The sequence below is a fragment of the Homalodisca vitripennis genome, chromosome 3, assembly GCF_021130785.1.
Source record: "Homalodisca vitripennis isolate AUS2020 chromosome 3, UT_GWSS_2.1, whole genome shotgun sequence".
NCBI classification, from domain to species: domain Eukaryota; kingdom Metazoa; phylum Arthropoda; class Insecta; order Hemiptera; family Cicadellidae; genus Homalodisca; species Homalodisca vitripennis.
Genome location: NC_060209.1, coordinates 144,400,057 through 144,419,606, shown reverse-complemented (window position 1 = coordinate 144,419,606; position 19,550 = coordinate 144,400,057). Strand labels below are relative to the sequence as shown.

Here is a 19,550-nt window from a genome sequence, read left to right as displayed (position 1 = left end):
CCACAATTGTCAGCAGCTGTTTGCAATTCACATGTGTTTATTTGAATCAGCTGGGTGTGTGAATGAATGATGTATTTGGTCTCACAACGTACACGTCAACCTGAAGCTAACCTATTTATTTAGTTGTAACGTCAAACAAAATTGAAGTGTTTGGTTCGTGGAGTGAGTTTTAGTCGGCTTGGCGCCAGTAACTTCAGGTTTGTGTTTAATATTTTTAAAGTGATATAATTTAAATAAATTGTAATCATTTGTAACACAAAATTAAATCTTGTCTCAGTATTGGTTGATGAAGTTCCCATGCTTTAAACCAATAAACCTTTGGTTAAGATTAAACAAGAAAGTAGACTTACTCGCCCATTATATCATCCAAATTTTGTTTTAGTTGGCCCAAATCGAATTGTTTTGAATTTGCATGTTTATTTTAATATTGCAAGTTTTAGTCAGAATTCTGTAGGTTAACCAGACTCAAGTTAGCAGAAATAAGCCATTTTTGACGTGTTTTTTGTTGCAGCAGCAGCTTACGTCCCACTGCCCTCATAAAAGTTGTCTGGTCAAAACAAAAGTGTTATGCGGAATATACTGTTTCTTAATTTAATTTTGTAAGTCACTCAAACACAATTATTTAATTAAAGTGTTATTGTATGGATAAAATTAAAATATATAAAATATGAATTTAATTGATAAGTAATCTTCAAATTTTTAACAAGAATAATTAGAACTTAGTATTTTTGAAACCAAGCCACTCGTTTATCATTGGTTCCACAATAGTTGGAATAGTCCTAAAGCCGAGAATTTATATTGTACAGGAACACAGCCGAGTTTTTGTGAAATTAATAGAGAAATTCCTTCTAAGAAAGGAATATATATATATATATATATATATATATATATATATATATATAATTTTTTTTTGTGGTTATAGAAATCGAGGTTACAAAAAATAATGGGTGCTATTTACTTTAGCCACGTCAGCTATAATGATCTGAAATTTTGGCAAAAAAGTTTGAAGTAAATAATTACCATCATATTTTGGCCTTTGATTTAAATAACTCTTAGTCACTCTTCGTCAGTCGCGACGGCTCCTCCCATGCTATTTATATGTCGTTAAACATAACGACACATAGGTATCGTTTAACTAAAAAGTATTAAAGATACAGACTTGAAATTTGTTGTGGGTGATTGTTATTACTTAAGGCATAATTTCATGCAGTTTGAGTGTTATTGCATAATTGGTTCAAATTATAAAACAAAACTAAACATTGCTTAAAAAATGAATGACCGGTGAAAAAGTTATATTTTTTTTTTATTAAACCCTATATTGGTTAAAATCTAACAACAATGCATGGCATTACTCACCATAGTATGGAGAAGGTACATGTACAAAATTTGAAGATGATACGTTGAATAGTTTTTGAAATAATGGTACCTAAGTTTAAAAAACACAGGTTTCGGGAAATTGAGTTTAAAGTAAAAAAATCTAAACACTACTTCTAAAATCCACCAGGACAGTAATCAGCACTTTCACTCTTTTCTTGTTTCTTCTTAAAAAGCCTCCTTCTTACTCTCTTCTTCTTGTTTCCCTCTCTTACTTCTATATTGGCTCTTTTTATCCTTTCGCTAGCAATGTTCTGTAGGCCTTCGACCATAAACTTGCTGGGTTGAAACCCCAGGAGCTTGAGGACATTAGTTTTGGCTATGGATCCCTCATTGAAGCACATGACAGCATCAGTTGCACCTAATTTAATTACATTTAGTCCTACAAAAACAGTTTTTGGCAATCTGTGCCAAATAACACCATTCAGACTCTCATTCGGGTTCTGAGTTTTCCCGTGTAAGCACCGTTTCAAAAGATTTGGATTTGACAAATCTCTAAAAACAGGTTTTGATAAAATCCATGACAGCATCTGGCAAAGAGTGTTTGTGGCTTTAGGCTTCTCCTTTTTGTTTCTGCTTATTGTACTGACACCATGTTTCGCTATCATTAGGACACAGCTGGTGCTGAGGCTTCTTGTCAGAAGACAGTTTATGGTAAAAGTGGCCCATATCGCTTTTTTGCATAGCCTTAACGCTTTCTGTATTTTTCCTAATGGCTAGGCCATAGTACCTTTGCAACTGGTCTATCTCTTCATCTGTTAGTCTTCCTTTTCCTGCCAATAACTTACCATCGCTCAATTTCACGCCTTTTATTTTCTTTCTTCAACGTCCGCAATCTGGTGCCTACACGTTTCTGTACGTGTCCAACACATTCTAACTTACATATACTAACATTATCACCATATGGTTTACTCTCCAGAACCGCTGCAAAACCCTTTGAGTCGCCATCACCCAAGTATTGAGTGTAGCGTAGGCCTAGCTTCACTCTTACCGCAGGCCAGTCTTAGAGCGAGCTTCAAAATTGAGTGTAAGGGTTTACTAACAATTTTTTATATCAATAATGAAATATAATAACTATAAAGTGTTATATATATTCTTAATCTGGAAGAAACATAGAATTAAAAAATATTATTTTTAAAATATCCATTTTTTTGATATATTTTCACGACTGGCTCCCCTTAAGTGTTATGTAAAATATAGTCAAAAGTACCATTGAACTTGGGTTCTGAATTCCCTTTCCTGAGCCATTCAAACGTGATTAATCAATTTAGATGCTTTATTGACTAACTCATTAAAAATAAAAATATTGTTTTGTATATTGTAGGTGTAAATAACTTACTCTGTGATTTATCAAGTTTAAAAAGTATCTATATGTATAAACTGCAGTAAAACTTTTTAAATATACTTTTATAGTGTACGTGCTACAATATGGAAGTTAGAACTTAATTTGAGTAATCTTGAGAAAAGGTAACTATAAAAGTGAAAGTGAAATCTCCATGTGTCATCCAGTATGTTCAAAATGTATTAAAACTGCAATCAAATTAATAAGCCAGAATTAATCGCTATAAAATCAAATAATTTTGTCATTATTATAACAACATTGTAGCCTATACCATGTGATATGTCCACAAATAGGTTTTCTTGGTTATTGTACGCATAGAAATATAACACAAGAGTATCTACAGTAGGTTTAAATAAAGAATCGACTATGTTTGGAATGTACTATCTTCATAACACATTGAAGAGATTCTGACCAAATGATAACTAAAATTAAGGGTTTTAAGTTTATTTCTATAATATATTTTCATAAATTAATAACTAAATGTGTAACTCAAGATATGTGTGTCATATAACTATAACAGTATATAACAATAAAAAGCCCAATCAAATTAGTAAAACATTTTAATATCTATTTCACAGGAATAGCAGAGACATAATTAAAACAAAACCAAAATGCAGATGGAACTGAACAAATAACACTAGCCTTTCCATGAACATACACCCCAATCTGAACTTAATGCTCACTACCAATGTAGACATATTAAAATATCATATGTTCCCTCAATCAAAGAATTCTTGTGTTACTGACGAACTCTCTTCTAAGTTAGTAAAATACTGTACAGATGAGTCAGTTGAATCCCTGGTTAGCATAACCAATAAATCATTCTTGACAGGTGAATTTCTATTGGAGCTAAAAATCAGTAAAATTTACCCTAAATATAAAAAGGGCTTGATTACAGAGATATAGAACTATAGACCAATCTCGAAAAATCATAGAAAAATAGTACACACGGTACTGACTAGACTGATAAGCCATCTCAAATTATACAATCTAATCACACCAACATGATATCTTGAGGGGACAGAAAAAACAGCTATTGTCAATCTAATTGAAACCATTATCAATCAAATAAAAATGATCAATTTGTTCCTGCTGTTTTCCTGGACTTTAATAAGGTGTTCTCTAGGGCATCAATCAACTGCTGACCAACAAGTTGGAACATCTTGGAATAAAAAGCCTTGCAAAAGATTTGTTCCCAGGGTATCTAATTGGACAATGCCAAATAGTGGAACTTCAGTGGGCAACAGGTAACCAGTGGCAAACATATAGGTCCAGTCCACAGCACATAACTGAGGATGTACCATAGGGCTCTGTCTTCGGACCTATTCTGTTTATTCTACTAACAAATGATTTCCCCAAATATAGCCAAGACCACAAAGCTACCCCAATAATGTATACAGATGTATACACAACAGTGTTAATATAAAAACAGCTCAGAACATGGACTACAAGAAGATGTTGATATTACACTGAGCAAAGCAATACAAGACTACTTAATTAACCCCTCCAAAACAACCAAGTGGACTTTAGTACTAAAAATACGAAAACCCAGCAATACCTGATATTCTACTACAAAACCTTGGGGCTAACTATAGACTTGTCATGAAACACACATGTACAGTCAATGGAGACATGGATACACACATGTCTCTAAAAAAATCAGGTGTCCATGCAGTGCGACAAATAAAGGGGATCAGTGGGCTGAAAGCAGGTAAAATTGTTTACTATCTTCTAGTGGAGTCACATATAAAATATGGCCTATCTGCATGGGGAGGAACTTCAGCAACTAACTAAACCAAATTCTCCTCATCCAGAAAAAACAGTTAGAACCTTAGCAGGTCTCAACCACAACAATCATGTTGCCAATAATTTAAATCTTTGGAAATAATGAACGTAATCACTCTCTACATTCAGGATGTTATCCTGTGCATAGACAAACCATTTCTTCTTTGAGAAAGAGACATCCACCAATATAAAACTTGAATTGGTGAATGGTATATCCTCCCAAAGTACCGAACTATCCCTTGTACTTAAAAGACCTTACCCCAGACGAACATTACGAAACCTCCTCCCAACCAATAACCAAAACTTCACTGGAAAAAAGATTGAAAAATAGTTTCTCGACTGACCTGCCTACACCTTGAGGAATTTATTGAAAATCTAAGTTGCAAATGGATTGATAATTCCTGATCAACAATGTCACTACAGTAACAAAACTTGTACTCTTGTTTATACCTAACAAATTTGTCACCATTTATATTCTGTATGAATGTAAATAAAGATTTGATTAATTGATCGTCCTGTGTAAAAATGGAGGTTATTATAGATTTTTCAAATATTTGTGATTAAATAATATATCCGATATTGCAAAAGTGAATTATTTTATGTAATCTGTTTGTTTTTCAATGTACTACATTTATTACAGTTGCGTTTATATTTTGAGGCTTAAAATTCCAGTAATACATCCTGTTTTTACAGATTTTGGTCATAAGAAGGCCTCACACATGCAGACCATTCTAAAAGTGTTCAATGGCTGCTATAGACAAGGTGAAGGTTCTTTTAGTAGGAGATTCAGGTAAGTTTGATGAAGGTACAATATGAATAATTAAATTAGTGTTTATAGATTAAGTTCGAACAGATGTTTTAATGGATACACATATTTTCATGGTACTCTTGGTGTCTTAAAGTTTTTAGCTACCAAAAACAAAAACAAAAATATTGAAAGTTTGAATGTTTATTTACATGTACATGTACATTTATTGTATAAAAAAGGATGAGAATTCGTCCTTCCTTGTTTATAATCCGTAGAATAATAAATTTAGTAGTATGATCTAGTATGTCAGATCATGTGTTTTGTGTAAAGAGAGAACTTGTAATTATATCAAACAGGACACAAATTGAAGAATAATCTATAATAGAATCATACAGAGTTTACACTGTTTCCAGTAATATGTTTGTAGTACTATGATAATCTGAAGGCCATGAGAAAAACATTAGCTCAAGCTAGTGTGAGTGTACCCAATAATAGCTACTTCAGATTGTGCAATTAAAGCAGCTAGAGATCCTAATTGAGTTACTTAATGCACCATTAATGAACTGAGAATCAACATTAGCTTGATGTATGTTCGACTACAGTTTCTCTCAGCTGGAACCAAGAAAATGTGTTTCACTCAGCTAAAGGGAAACATATTAATATTAATTGTTATATTTTTAATTATGCTGCATAACCATACCAAAGATTGAAGAAATATCAAACTGCGTAACAAGTCAGTATTAGCACACAGTGAGTGAAAAGTATGATAACTGGTCAGTAGATTGCCTTATCTTTTGTGCATTATTTTAATTTCAATCACATAATAATCAGTAGAAACTACATTTATGTCATCTTTATGATTCAAAGAAATTTTCTGTATAAGACACACAAAACCCATATAACAATTTAAAAATGCTTATAATTCAATAACTTGGATGGTAGGTGTGGGAAAGTCATCACTGACTCACTTAGTGTGTCACAATGAGCCCATAAGCAACCCGTCATGGACCGTTGGCTGTTCCTTAGAAGTAAAGCTGCATGAGTATGAAGAGGGCACACCCAAACAGAAGACATATTTCATAGAACTGTGGGATGTCGGGGGTAGCAGCAGTCATCAAAATGCTCGTGGTGTCTTCTACAACTCTGTCCATGGTACTTGCTTGTTCACTTTTATACTAAAGTCTAAGTATTTTATTTCTGTTTGCATTCATAAATAAACATTTCCTATTGCTCCATTAATTTTTTTTCTTGCATAGCATTATCAGATAAACAAATCATATCAGTTTTACACAGAATGATAATCTAAAACATTCATTAATATCAACTAAATAGGGTTTTCATAAAATCCCACATCGGCTTAGTACTTTTTTTTACGATTCCAGATAAAGCAATAACACTAAGTTCACTATTACGATACATAAAAATCTAATATCAGGAGGACTACTCATAGGGAGTCAGAATAAAATCTTGAACGAGAGCACAAGTCGAGTAGTAAATCAAATTAAAGGGCTCTATTAAGAGAATGCAATGCCACAGATGCAACGTCAAAACGTTCATCCTTTAACAAAATTTTGCTTGTTTTAGTTTCAAGAAGTTACAATGTAGGTCTTAATATTCTTTTCTTGACTCAAGTTGAGAAAGTAAAACTTGTAAATGCTGGACCTAAAAATGGTTTTTTTAGGGTAGTCAGTGACTCTTCAAATCAAATGGAGGGTGGTCAGAAGGAGTTTGACAAAAATATCAAACTTAAGAATAGGTCAAGATGTTCATTATTTTAAAGGGTTTGTCTGGCAGAGATGAATATTGCAAGAAGGTTGAGAGTATGAAGATGGCAGATGTTCAAATATTTTGCTTAGTTGTAGACATTGTTTTTTGATAATATTATAAATGTATGGAAAGTTGCAAGGACTTTGGCAAAATGTTACTGCACTGTGGGTTTTATAATTTTAGATTCTGCTATGCTGATTTTCTTGTATTTTGAAATTTAGTGTGCCTTAAGTACAAGGTAGTGAGGCAGATAAATTCATAAATTTGTGTAGATATTTGGTTTTTTATCTGTAATGTAGACTGGCCACATTTTTATGAAATTTGTTTAATTACTCTCAAACAGTTCTTAAATTTTTGAGCTACCTCGAATACACTCTCGATGTGTAATTTCATTATCCAATCTCTTTTGTCAAATTTCTTTGAATGTAAGAAAGATTGACTTGTTTTGGACATTCCTAATTTTTATTTGGGTATTTGGTGTATTCTGATACCTAATGTTAATAATTTATTTTTAAACTGTTGTGCTTTTTTGAACCATTTGGCCAAACTTTTCATACATAAGTTTCTTCATGAATCCATAAGATTGACTCATTTATTCTTTCCACTGTAATATTCTCAAATTCTTCAAACTTATAAATTTACTACTAAAGGTGAAAGTAGTGAATTCATTGCAAACCAAAAAGTAAATACATTTATTCTACTTTTTCTTAAAATTTCATCTTCTTCATATATTGAAAAAAGTTGGCAGCTTGTGCTTAAGAAGTCACATTGATTAAGTCTCAATTTGTCATTTACCCTCCTACTCAATAAAGAGATTTTATTTTGAATAATACATTACTACTTTGATAGTAGCCATTTCCATATTCATTCAAAGTAAAATGTTATTACAATTTTTATTGGCTTTTATGTGAATAATATTAAAAGTAACCTTTAGATATACTGATTTATAATTTCATAAACATATATTTTACTATTTGGTTTTAAATAGCCTATTGAATTAATTTTTATACAATAGGTATTATTTTGGTGCATGATCTGACAAATCGCAAGTCTCACCAAAATCTGCAGAAGTGGTTAGCTGAAATCCTCAATCGTGAAGGTGGCTCCAAGAAGGAAGATTTTGACCCAGAACATTTTGTGGGCTCCACTCAGGTATTAAAATAATAGAAATATTAAACTATGAAACATCTTTAATTTTTATTTCAAAACTCTTTATTCAACATCTTTAGGACTAACAATAAATATTTTGTTAAATATAATAGTTTCTTTTTTTAGTTAATGGCTGACACAATTGATAATACTCTCGCATCAAAAAGTTTAAATGCATGAGTTTGGAATTTAGTTCAGTAGTGTTACAACAAAACTAACCAGTAGAGCTACAACATACATTACAATATATAGGAATTATATTCAAATTTAGCTTCTTTATTTATACATTTAGGCATATAAAACAGATTATTTAAAAACATTAACCTCCAGTGTTTATATAAATAACAATGAAAAAAGAACCTGTATTTAATTTTGGTTGAAAAGCTTCTGTTTTCAACTTTTTTCAAATTGCAAATTTGAAAATTCATAACTCTGAAAATTGTGATTCACAAGACCTAATGTGCATACAACATACAACAGTTTATAATTTTAGAATTATATGAAAAAGGTCTTATTTAAATATCTTCACTTTTATTTTAGATGAGACAATTCAAAACATTTAGCATTGATATCGTTATGGAATTTTTAAAGTCACTATCTTGGTTGTGTAATTTTTTAAACCATTATTTAAAACATTAATTTTTAACACCAATTTAATCGAGCTGGTTTTGTCAATTTACCACAACCGGCAACTGCTTGTTTGGATGTGGAAATTGCCAGAAAGCCCACGCACTGTTGTAATTCAATAATTTTTTTTATATAGTTGTAAGCTCATTGAAAAATTAATAATAAATATAATTTTAAATCATATTTCCTTTAGGTAAAAAATGTATTGTTACTCAAAATTGTTGCAATAAAGAGATTATAAAATTGCTTTGAAGGTTAATGTTTTACTTTCATTAAATTTCAGTTACATTTTACCTATCTATCTATGATTTAGATACACTGTATTTATTTACACAGAGTTATGAGTTTCTGTCCAAAATCACTATGTTTTTCCCTGTTATGAAAGCACTTACAGCATAGAAAGGAGATTGAAATGCACACTTGTACTATTTTTCAGATAGTTTCTTGTGTAGAATTAGGATGTTGTATTATTTAGTTGGAGTTATTATAAAAAATTAATTAATATATGTAAATTACAGATTCCAATTCTTGTGGTAGGCACCAAGTCAGACCTAGTCGCTCAAATCCGTAACAACAATCAGCCAAGGTCTTCTTTCATTGCAGAGGAATGTGGAGCAGATGAAATATTTGTTGTTAGTATTGAGCGTATGAATAATAATTGTTATACCACTGTACATTAATTAATTGATTTTATTTTTCTGTTTAAAAATCTGCTTTTGTAAACGTAAATATACAAGAGTTGTCTAAAGATTAAATTTGGTACACTTTTTTATTTGTTTGCAATGAAATAAAGAATGTGATATAAGTAACAGTATCTTTCTATTCTCACTCATGTAACAAATATATTTACCTACAATAAGATGCCTGCAATTTATGTAATGGTGAACTGTTTGCATATTTTGTATCATCTACTAAATAGAACAAAATTAATACAATTTATTCATGCTCTAGAAAATGCTGTGGAAAACTCTTTCCACACATATGATGACAAATCTCGCTAATATAGTTTTTGTCCTCAATCGTGAACTGAAATTGGTCTTGATAGCAAATGATATCCATTTTATGCTGTATGCTGGCATGTTTGACAGTTTTATCTGTGTGGGGAGGATGACAATGCAATTCTTGAGATATATGTGCAAGCTTTGTTCCTCTGTTGTGTTGTGTGCAATAAGCTGCATCTGAAAAGTTTTTACAATGACTGTATGATAACTTTAAATGGGATTTCAGTTTTGTGTAATTTTATTGATTTTTTGTATGTTTTCAGTGAATTGGAAAATATTATTTTGTTTTCTATACATTTATTTATTTGTAAAAGTATTTTTTTAAAGTATTATTTTAACCAGCTTTAATTTATTTACTTACTAAATTAACTGTATAATTTTTTTAACTTTTAGGAAATTACATTAATTTTTTAAAGGTAATTTCACACTAGGGGGAAATATAGAAATTCATATTCAGGGTTCTAAGGGTTACATTTTTCACTAATCAGGGTTGATTGATTTTCCCGAGAAGTTTCAGGAAATCTTTCTCAGTTAGAACAAACATCAAAGTCTTCCAGTTCACAGTGTGTTGAAACATTGCTAATACAACACAATGAGAGAAGATGGAGAGCTAAGATTACATCAATAAGTGTAACAGTATTCTTGTCTTTTATTATTGTATTTTTGTTCTTTATTAGTGTTAGGCCTACTTCGTAAGTACTGTAAGTAATGTGCATTTGTTGTTAAACTTGTACTTGTAGGTCTACTGTGTCAAGACTGTCAAATTTCGTATTCTTGTTTGTGTTTTTGTGCAAATTCCTGTGAGTAATTTATGAAAACCATGCGTGTGAGACATACCAAGTATTGTAAAATGTTCTACTTAATTTTTTTATTTGCAATAAAATACTGTTCAATCTTGTGTTCATTTTATATCTTCAAATATTTTAGACCTGCTGTGGAGAGCCATCTTCAGCCAACAGATGTTAAACCGTTTGGTATTATTTCAAAACAATAATTATGTAAGCAATGTTTCAACACAGTGTGAACTGAGAAATTTTGATGTTAGTTATGGTAATGGCTGTGTAAACCTAAGAACACTCTCTCTTTAAGAAATTATTAGAATAACACAATTTATTGAGTTTTCTATTTTGAAAATACACATCTAATGCTTGTGATGCACTAGGGTGAGTCATGTGTAGAACTGGCCTTTTTGTTTGAAATTACTGGCTTAATTTGTATTCATTTTGTCCTCTCTATTAAATTATGAGTTTACTGTAGCAATCATACAGTGCTATTATTTACAAGCTAAATATTCTTATGCTAATGAAATTTAGTATGTTTTCAACATTTGTGTCAATATAAATGATTACAAATAATTGCAGTAGGGAAAAAGAGGTCGACCCCAACCCCCTTATCTTGTTTTGGATTATGAAATTTAAAGGGAAAAAGAGGTTTAAATAGCCTAATACTGCCATGACATTATTTAAGCTTGGTTTCTTACCATACATTAATATCGGTATTTGTGATCACTCAAAAAGTTTAGTTAAAGAAAGAATATTCCCATTTGTTTGATACAAAGGTTGAAATTACAACATTATTAATGACAAAAGTTATAAGGTTACAAATAAAAGTAATTACTATTTTTTTCAGGATTGCAGACAAAGACGAGCATTTGCAGCTGGTACAACAAATGCTGTACGATTGTCCAGGTTTTTTGACAAAGTCATAAAACTTCGTTACCATTCAGGAAACTCACTGGGACCATTCTCTCCCAACGCACGCCGTAACCCTGCTTCCACTTACAGTTCTCCTTCTTCCTACAACTCAAACTCTACCTACAATTCTCCCGTAGCCTACAACTCTCCTCCCTCCTACCAACCAACGTCAGGTTACCACCAGTCCACTGTCTACCCCTCATCCCTCTCCTACAATAAATCTCACCACAACGACTGACACACAAAGTATGTGGAATTTGCATTTCCTCATTTTATCAGTAAGACTGTACATAAAATACAATTTACTTTAAGTGCATATAAGTTTCCTAATAAAACGATAAAAAGTAAAATTTGGTGTATTCTTAATCAGCGATTTTTCATTAGAGCTTAAAATTTAGTTAGTGACCTAAGAATTGAAATTAATTTAAATACACTAGTTAACTATTAGTATAACTCATTTCTGCCTGGTGTTCACGTTTGGGAACCGTCATCTCTTTCTAGTATCTTCTTGTATCACCATCTACTAAAAAATTGGGCTTGTATAGATTAAGAACACATTATGTCAAATAAATTAAAATATAGATTGAATGCTTTGATTAGGTTGAAAAAATGTTTCCATTGTCGTCAAGGAGAACCATAAGTTTTCTTGCTGAACTTTATATAATAATAAGCAACTCTTATCACTAGTTTTTCCGTAAGTAAGTTACATGAATAAATTGACAATCAACAAGATTGTTTTCAAAAAATATATTTTCACTTACTGGAATTAGTTTGAAGGGGTTATCTAGCTGTACTGATTATAAGCTACTGTATCAGTTGAGGCTGGATACACTTAGAAAATCTAAGCCTTACAAAAAGGCGTAATGATTATGGAAGCATTAATTTGATGTTGACACATTCACTTGGTATATACTGCGGCTGTATTAGGTCGAGCGGTCAGTACGGAGATGATTCTCAAGTATTATAATCCTTCGTTCTAGCATTTCAGGTAATACCTGTCCCCCACCATCGTGTTTAGCTTGTCTGGCTGACTGCTGCACATATGCTCAGAAGTAGTTTATTTGTGTGTGAATGTGGGATAACTTATTTACTGTAGGTCCAACTAAAATTGCGGATGAGTAAAAAATGTAAATTGTTTAATGTATGAATATTGTTTGCCATGCTTCTAAATTCTGTTTCCTTATTTTAACAATTTCAGCGTTATATTTTAATTTGGTAGTAAATTACAGTAATAAAAATGTAGAACCTATATGTCTTCTTAGATTTCAATATATTTAATGTGTACAATATAAAGAAGTAATTGATTGGTTATTTTTAGCTATTGTAGCTAAAAATTGATTTTGATGAAATTCAAATGAAGCCAGGCCTCTATTTGTGCAGTGCATATTTCCATGGTATAATAAACACTAGAAATAAAACCATAAAATATTCCAGAACGGGTGACATGTAACAATATTTGGTAACTGTCTGTACTGTGCAACTACAACAAACTCGCAGAGGTGTAAACACTCATGACAGAGGACCAAAGAAGTGCTGGCATCTAGTAAAAGATGCTAGAACTACATTCATGATGTGTGCTTGTCATATAAATGCTTCTTGTACAATATTGTGGCAGAAAACAGAAGAAAATAGAATGATGATTATTGTTACGTCAGTAGCACACTTACGTCACAATTACGTCAAAAATTATGAAGGGATGAAGTTTTTAAAGAAGAGGAATGTTGTGAGTTATTCAATATACATGTTAAAATATGTGTATGTGACCATGAAAAATAATTTCATTCGCTTGTTATTGTAAAGTTTGAGTGTGACTGCCATAATCTACTTTGTAAGTGTTAACAAACATTACAACAAAAAAGGTGGGTTAAAAAGATGATTAATTATTGTAAGTAATAGTCTGATAGTTACAAAAGGAAATGTTTGAATAAATTCAATAACATAAACATTGTTAGCCTAAAATCTGCAATAAAAAAACTCTATAATCTAAAATAATGCTTTAACCCTTTGGGTACTACTGCACAAAGGTTTGGAGAAGTGCAGAGAAATACGTACTAATGTCTGGATAACTAAACATTTTTTATTAGTACTAATTTTCTAATCAAATTGATCATATTTAGTACAAATCCGATAAAAAAACACAGATTAAGAATATATTATCCATAATAATATAGTTCTCTTCTTTGTTGTTATTTTGGTTCAAATAAAAACTGTATTGACAATCAGGCAGTTGTTATAAAGTTGCAAGACTTTTTTCAAAGTGTTATAAAAAATGTGTTTTTAAATAAAATCATCAAAAATGTGTGATTGTGTTCAGTTTTATAATGTTTAGTGATATAATGATATAAGTAGTGTTATGCTCAAGAATTTGTTTGAAGGTGTTTTTATAATACGAAAAGGAGAAGGTTTTTCTTTTCAGGTAAGTACAGTTATGTATTATAAGTTTTGGGTTTTTATTGTTTTTGTTATATTTTTATTGTGGTACTGAATAATTTCTTCTTTTTCAATGAAACCCATGAATTTTTACCAAAAAATAAGTTTCTTACAGGCAATATTATGTAAAAACAGTCTAAATTGGGCATGATATCCCTCAGTAGCCCCCAGTTAGATAGACATCACTGTTTTTTATTACAAAAGTAAATTTAAATTTAGCTCAGGTCAAACCATAATATTCAAAACTCCCATAAAACATTCCTGGGTGATATCATTGATAACCTACTAACCCAGAGACTTCTTGTGGACTATATTTCCACCAGACTATCCAAATTAATTTTTCTTTTAGAATGACTTAAGATTGTTTGTCTGAAAGTTACATGAAATCGGGATATATTTTGTTTTCAATCGGTATTTAGATTTGGTTTAATTATTAGGGATGGTTGTAGCAGGATACAAACACATACAATACAATACAAACAATCTTGACTATCCAAAAAAGAGCAATCACAAAACCTGGTCCCTCACACTGCAAGCCACTTTTCATTGAAACCGGAATTAAAAACAATCATTAAACTCTATATTTTTTATTTAACTAGGAAAAAATCAAAGCCCAAATTTTTTTAATATTCTACAGCTAATCACTTTAAAAATATAATTGAATTATATCCTCTTTTTATTCTAGTAAATAATTTTTCTAATTAAAGAATTTCGAATTTTAATTAGTAGGTTTTGGAAGCCCTCTCCTACTTACATGTGCTCTGTGTCTGCTTTGTTGTTTTTTTAAATATTTAATTTATAACATTTATTATATTACTAACATTGTGCAGTAATGTATTGTTTGATTTTTTTACTGCTTATTTATTATTGGTTGTTAGTTGACACATAATTTATTTATATTTGTTGTTTTAATCATTTATTGTCATTGGTGTTTGTTACTGTTTTGTTATGTTATTTTTAATGCTGATCTGGCTGTGTAGTGCAATAGCTACTGCATTGTGACTGTAAATATTTGTAACAATAAAATGATTTAAATTTGTGTGTAACTGCCTCTGATGTTTTATAGCAGTGTCCTAAAAGTTTCATCCTCTTTCACCGTAACTTTCAAACGGTGGAGAAGTTTCAAATCTAATTTGGGGTTTTGTCATACACTGAGGACTTTTTTTGATGGATTTTAAAGTTGTTCAACAAGTTGTTCCAAAATGAAGAGTAGGTAGCAACTAAAACATTGTAATTTGGACGATCTGTTGAAAAACTTCTCACATTTAAGGTCTTGAAGAGTGGTGAAAATTAGATGTCTCTTAAGCCTTTAGTGATAAAGTTATATTTTATGGTAATTTGTATGATAGATCCTAAGGGTTTGTTACTACATATTTCCGAATGAGATTTAAGAATTCTCAACAATTCAAGGGTTAATTTGGGGGAGAGCAGATGGGACTTTTGGAACACCTGGAATGTGTATTTATATGTTTGTGCAACTTAATGTTAACTACTTGGAATGAGAAACCTACTATATGTATTTTTAACACTTTGTACCCTGAGTCCGAGTATAGGTCGGGCCGCGTCGACAGCGCCTGCTACCGGCGCCCGAGTATCGCTCGGGTCGTGTTATTTAATTGCATTATTTAGCTCAGTCATCTTATTTTTGGATTCAAACATTTTTATTATGTTCATTGGTTGTCTAAGTTCGTATTTGTTAGTTTTGAGATCCCTGGGTCACGTTTTAGTATGAAATACGTATATTTTTCATCGTACTACAAGCGAGTCTAGACAGCTGATCGTAGGCGCCGCGGCTGATCGTCAGTACTGTCAGTTTGCTTTGTAGTGTTTCACGTTGTGTGTTGTTGTGAGTCTTAGTGATTCTACAAGTTTTCTACAAATCTTGCCGACAAATACTGAAGTAAATGTTATAATGTATTCTAAATGTGAATTTAACTGTTTGTAAATAATTAGAACTTTAGTTTCTTACAGAATGAAGTAAAGGCAAATGCAAACAATGTGATGTTATCCGTGTGTTTTGTTTTGTATTTACACTAGCTTTGTTCTTTCTTCTTGACTTTCCGTTGATTTTCTTTTATATTCTTTACTTATTATTTTCTGGGTGATGAAATCAAAAGTGATGCAATTCGCGACTGCAAGTATGCTCACAAAAAAACAAGGAAGCAACTGGCAAAGCTGGAAGGAAGGAAACATCCTGGCGGTGCCCAGACTGTACAGTGCCACTTTGTGTACCATTGTGTTTTAAAAATTACCACACTAAGGCGAATAATTGAACTAACAAGCTATGTAGCAAAAACTTTTTTTGTATTTTTTACATAACATTCAATATTATGTAATAATTTTAATTTTTGTATACATTTAAAAAAAGTATGTTTCTCTATCTTTAAAATGATATACAGTATGAGTTTATAACATAATTAATGTAATAACACAGAATTTTTAAAAAGCATCATAAAACCCCCAGGGAGCCACGCTGAAACATGTATTAAGTGCCCAGGGTACAAAGTGTTAAAATACCTGTCTTCTTAGCCAAACCAAAACATATTTGTTATCCCTTAACGATTCCCAATGCCATCCATTTGCACGTTCTAACCTTTTGGACCCTTTGCCTGCTAAATATGAGAACTATCCAGAAAGTAGATTATGTTTCGCTCTATAGCTGTTAGGGGCGGGATGTCAGAAGTTTCTCCATTCAGTGGCTATCCAGCCCTTCTAGTGAGAGGTTACTGTCATTCTTTGTTGTTTTACAATAGCAGTGTTAAATGTGTGACGCAATTGAAAATCCTGTGAGTTGTAAAGTGCATTCGGTAATATGGTTTTTGTTTGCTAAGCGCAATAAACCAATTGAGATTTAACACCACCCTGTGAAGTTTATGGGAACGATGTGATAACTGAAGTTGGCTTGTGTCAGTGGTACATTATGTTTAAAAATGGCTAAACTGAAGTGCATGATTCATAATAACACAACTCTCACTTAGTTTTCCTCAAATTTCAAGGAGCTTGTTACATGAAATTGTTACCCAGAAGTTGGGTTACCATACATTTTGTTTTTGCCCAACAATGCCCAACCACACATGGCAAATCGGACTCGAGAAGTCCTAGATGCTTTTAAGTGTGAGCTGTTTCCACATCCACCTTACAGTCCGGACCTTACATCCAGTGACTTACTACCTGTTTACAGCAATGAAGACCTGGCTTTGAAGCAGTGCTTTGATAACGATGTGAAACTACGGGAGCGTGTGACTACCTGGTTGAAGTCTCAGACGGGAGAATTTTATAACTCTAGAATTTCAAAATTAGTTCACCGCTACGAAAATGGCTATATTTGTATAGTGACGATGTTGAAAAATAGTGTTTTAGTGTCGCTTTCAAATGTATATATTACAGTTTTTTTTGTACTTTGTTTATATCAAATGTAATGTACTTTTTGGATAGCCCTCGTATTATCATGTACATTGGTACTAGGGTGGGATGAAAAACTTTTCAATATCAGGATTGTAATATAGAAAAAGTTTGCTTTATGACAACGTGATTAAGGAAAAAAATAGAGGAAAACGTTTTTGTTTGCTTCTTTTGGTTGCACAATGATGTGTCACAACTTTGATAAAATAATGTAAAATCTGCCAATTTTATGAACATGTCATTTATATTTTTTCTTTTGGGTTCTAATGCCACTTAAGTGTTCCTTTATAAGTATTATTTTGTGGTTCTTTATACTAGAAGTTTGATTGTTTATATTTTTGGCTCTAAACTTTAAGTGATATTAAGTTCTCTAGTCCTTTTAGTGATTTTATTAAACATTCAAAGAAAAAAAAACCCCTAAACTTATAAGGTCATGCAAGGAGCAAAATACACTTTAATTTAGGTGAAAACTTCTTCTACCAGATACTTTTTTATTAGTAATGCAGATAGGAAAGAAACCAAAAGGATTATAATGAGAGGATAGACAAGAAAAACTATGATCTAGAGAATCCATTACTTGGTCGATATTGCTGATAAGCCTACTTCTACTACACGTTATTGTCCCAGCAAGTCATTTGACTACAATTTATTAGATCATCATGAATCTGTATCGTCAACATCACAAATGAGAGTTAATTTACCTGCAACCGCCATATAATAAGTGGCAGGTTCAGAATATCAGACAGAGAAAAAATGCCATTGCATCCAGTATTTGAAGGATGTTAGACTATTTGATAAGGTGATTTCCACACAGGTTTGACAAAAAAAAAATAAGCCAGGAGAAATGAAGCTTGTAACTAATTGAGAGAAGATGAAAATTTTTTTGAAAGCCATATACATTCATGGGAGAAAAGATAGTACTTTGTACCAAGAAAAGATTGGATCCAAGGTGTACAGTAAAATTAAACAGGAAGAGCATATCAGCATAATTCACGAGTCGGGTGGTACTTACCTAGGACATGTAAAACCTGTCAACATTACTGAATTTAAAATAGCTGAAAAAATTATGAATATTTAGAAAAAGCCCTCGTTGACATGACCACGGTTAGTATCTTGGTTGTGACGGTACTGTTACGAACACAGGCCGAACAAATGGTGTCATATCTAAATGATGCTTCAGAGACCATTGCAATGGTTAATTTGTCTCCTTAATTTCAATGAACTTCAATTTTTGACACCTTTTCCAACATACGATGGTGTGAATACAGGACCATCTTCATTTACTTGTTATTGAAAAATCCTTACGTAACTGCATGAAATTACCTGTTGTTGACTTTGAGAATTCAATCTAGAACAATGTTTCTAAAACTGATCTCAGTAACAACGAAAAGTATTTATTGAATATTGTTAAAGCTATAAAGAATGGAGTGTGTGAGCCTGATCTCGCTGTAAGAAATTCAATACCTTTAAGTTATTCATAGTCATTGACTTGCCCTAATCGTGTTTTGTGGCTATACATTTCATAAACTGAAACTTCTTGTGAAGTGGAAGATATTTGTGATTTATATTCTGAACACTTATGCAACAGTATGGTTAGATGTAAAAACGAAAAATTCAGTGAAGCACAGATGTATTTCTATGACTCTTGTTCTTATATCTATGATAATTTACAACAGAATGTCAATAAACAATCTTTACGCTTATTTGAAATGATTCCAAACCATAAGGAACCTATTTGAGGATGTCCACAAGATAGTTGATCTGATAATTTAACCAGGTGCCTATTTCGCATATCGAGAAAATATGTTATTTGTCTATGTCAGTAGATGATTCATGTCACATCAAATAGTTGGCCTACATAAGGAACCTATTTGAGGATGTCCACAAGATAGTTGATCTGATAATTTAACAAAGTGCCTATTTCGTATATCCAGAAAATATGTTATTTGTCTATGTCAGTAGATGATTCATGTCACATCAAATAGTTGGCCTACATAAGGATTGTTAAAGCAAGAAATCTACCATCAGGTGAGACATCTGTAAGAGAGTTCTTAGTTCCAAAACTGAACTCGTATGCTTCAAACTACACTGAAATGATTGACTGGTTTAACTATTCCCTTTTATCTGTACCATAAAAAAAAAGTTTCCATACCACACTCAGGCTGTTGAGCGGTATGTACAATTGGTGACTGAGTCTTTGCAGAAGCTGTTTGGCAAGGTTGTAAAAGACG

The 19,550-nt window shown here is 31.8% G+C and overlaps 1 protein-coding gene across 3 annotated transcripts; it reads left to right on the top strand.

Moving 5' to 3' along the window:
• The first annotated feature begins 68 nt into the window (after positions 1-68).
• On the top strand, positions 69-11,837 carry LOC124357626 (rab-like protein 3). Of its 3 annotated transcripts, none has more exons than XM_046809584.1 (7): positions 79-197; positions 515-599; positions 5,195-5,291; positions 6,192-6,401; positions 8,032-8,168; positions 9,311-9,424; positions 11,423-11,837. In XM_046809584.1, the coding sequence occupies exons 3-7, from the start codon at positions 5,246-5,248 to the stop codon at positions 11,723-11,725; spliced, it is 810 nt and encodes a 269-aa protein (XP_046665540.1). In that variant the 5' UTR covers positions 79-197; positions 515-599; positions 5,195-5,245; the 3' UTR covers positions 11,726-11,837. The 3 variants fall into 3 exon arrangements, with proteins under 3 accessions (XP_046665538.1, XP_046665540.1, XP_046665539.1); XM_046809583.1 differs by having other exon boundaries at positions 512-599; XM_046809582.1 differs by lacking the exon at positions 515-599 and having other exon boundaries at positions 69-197.
• The last annotated feature ends 7,713 nt before the right edge of the window (positions 11,838-19,550 follow it).

What these genes read in the sequence shown, in the direction of transcription:
- LOC124357626 (XM_046809582.1), top strand. Translation starts at nt 5,246, where the DNA reads ATGGCTGCTATAGACAAGGTGAAGGTTCTTTTAGTAGGAGATTCAG. An exon ending in CTTCTACAACTCTGTCCATG is followed by an intron (nt 6,402 to 8,031) that starts GTACTTGCTTGT and finishes TTTATACAATAG; the next exon opens with GTATTATTTTGGTGCATGAT. An exon ending in ATTTTGTGGGCTCCACTCAG is followed by an intron (nt 8,169 to 9,310) that starts GTATTAAAATAA and finishes TGTAAATTACAG; the next exon opens with ATTCCAATTCTTGTGGTAGG.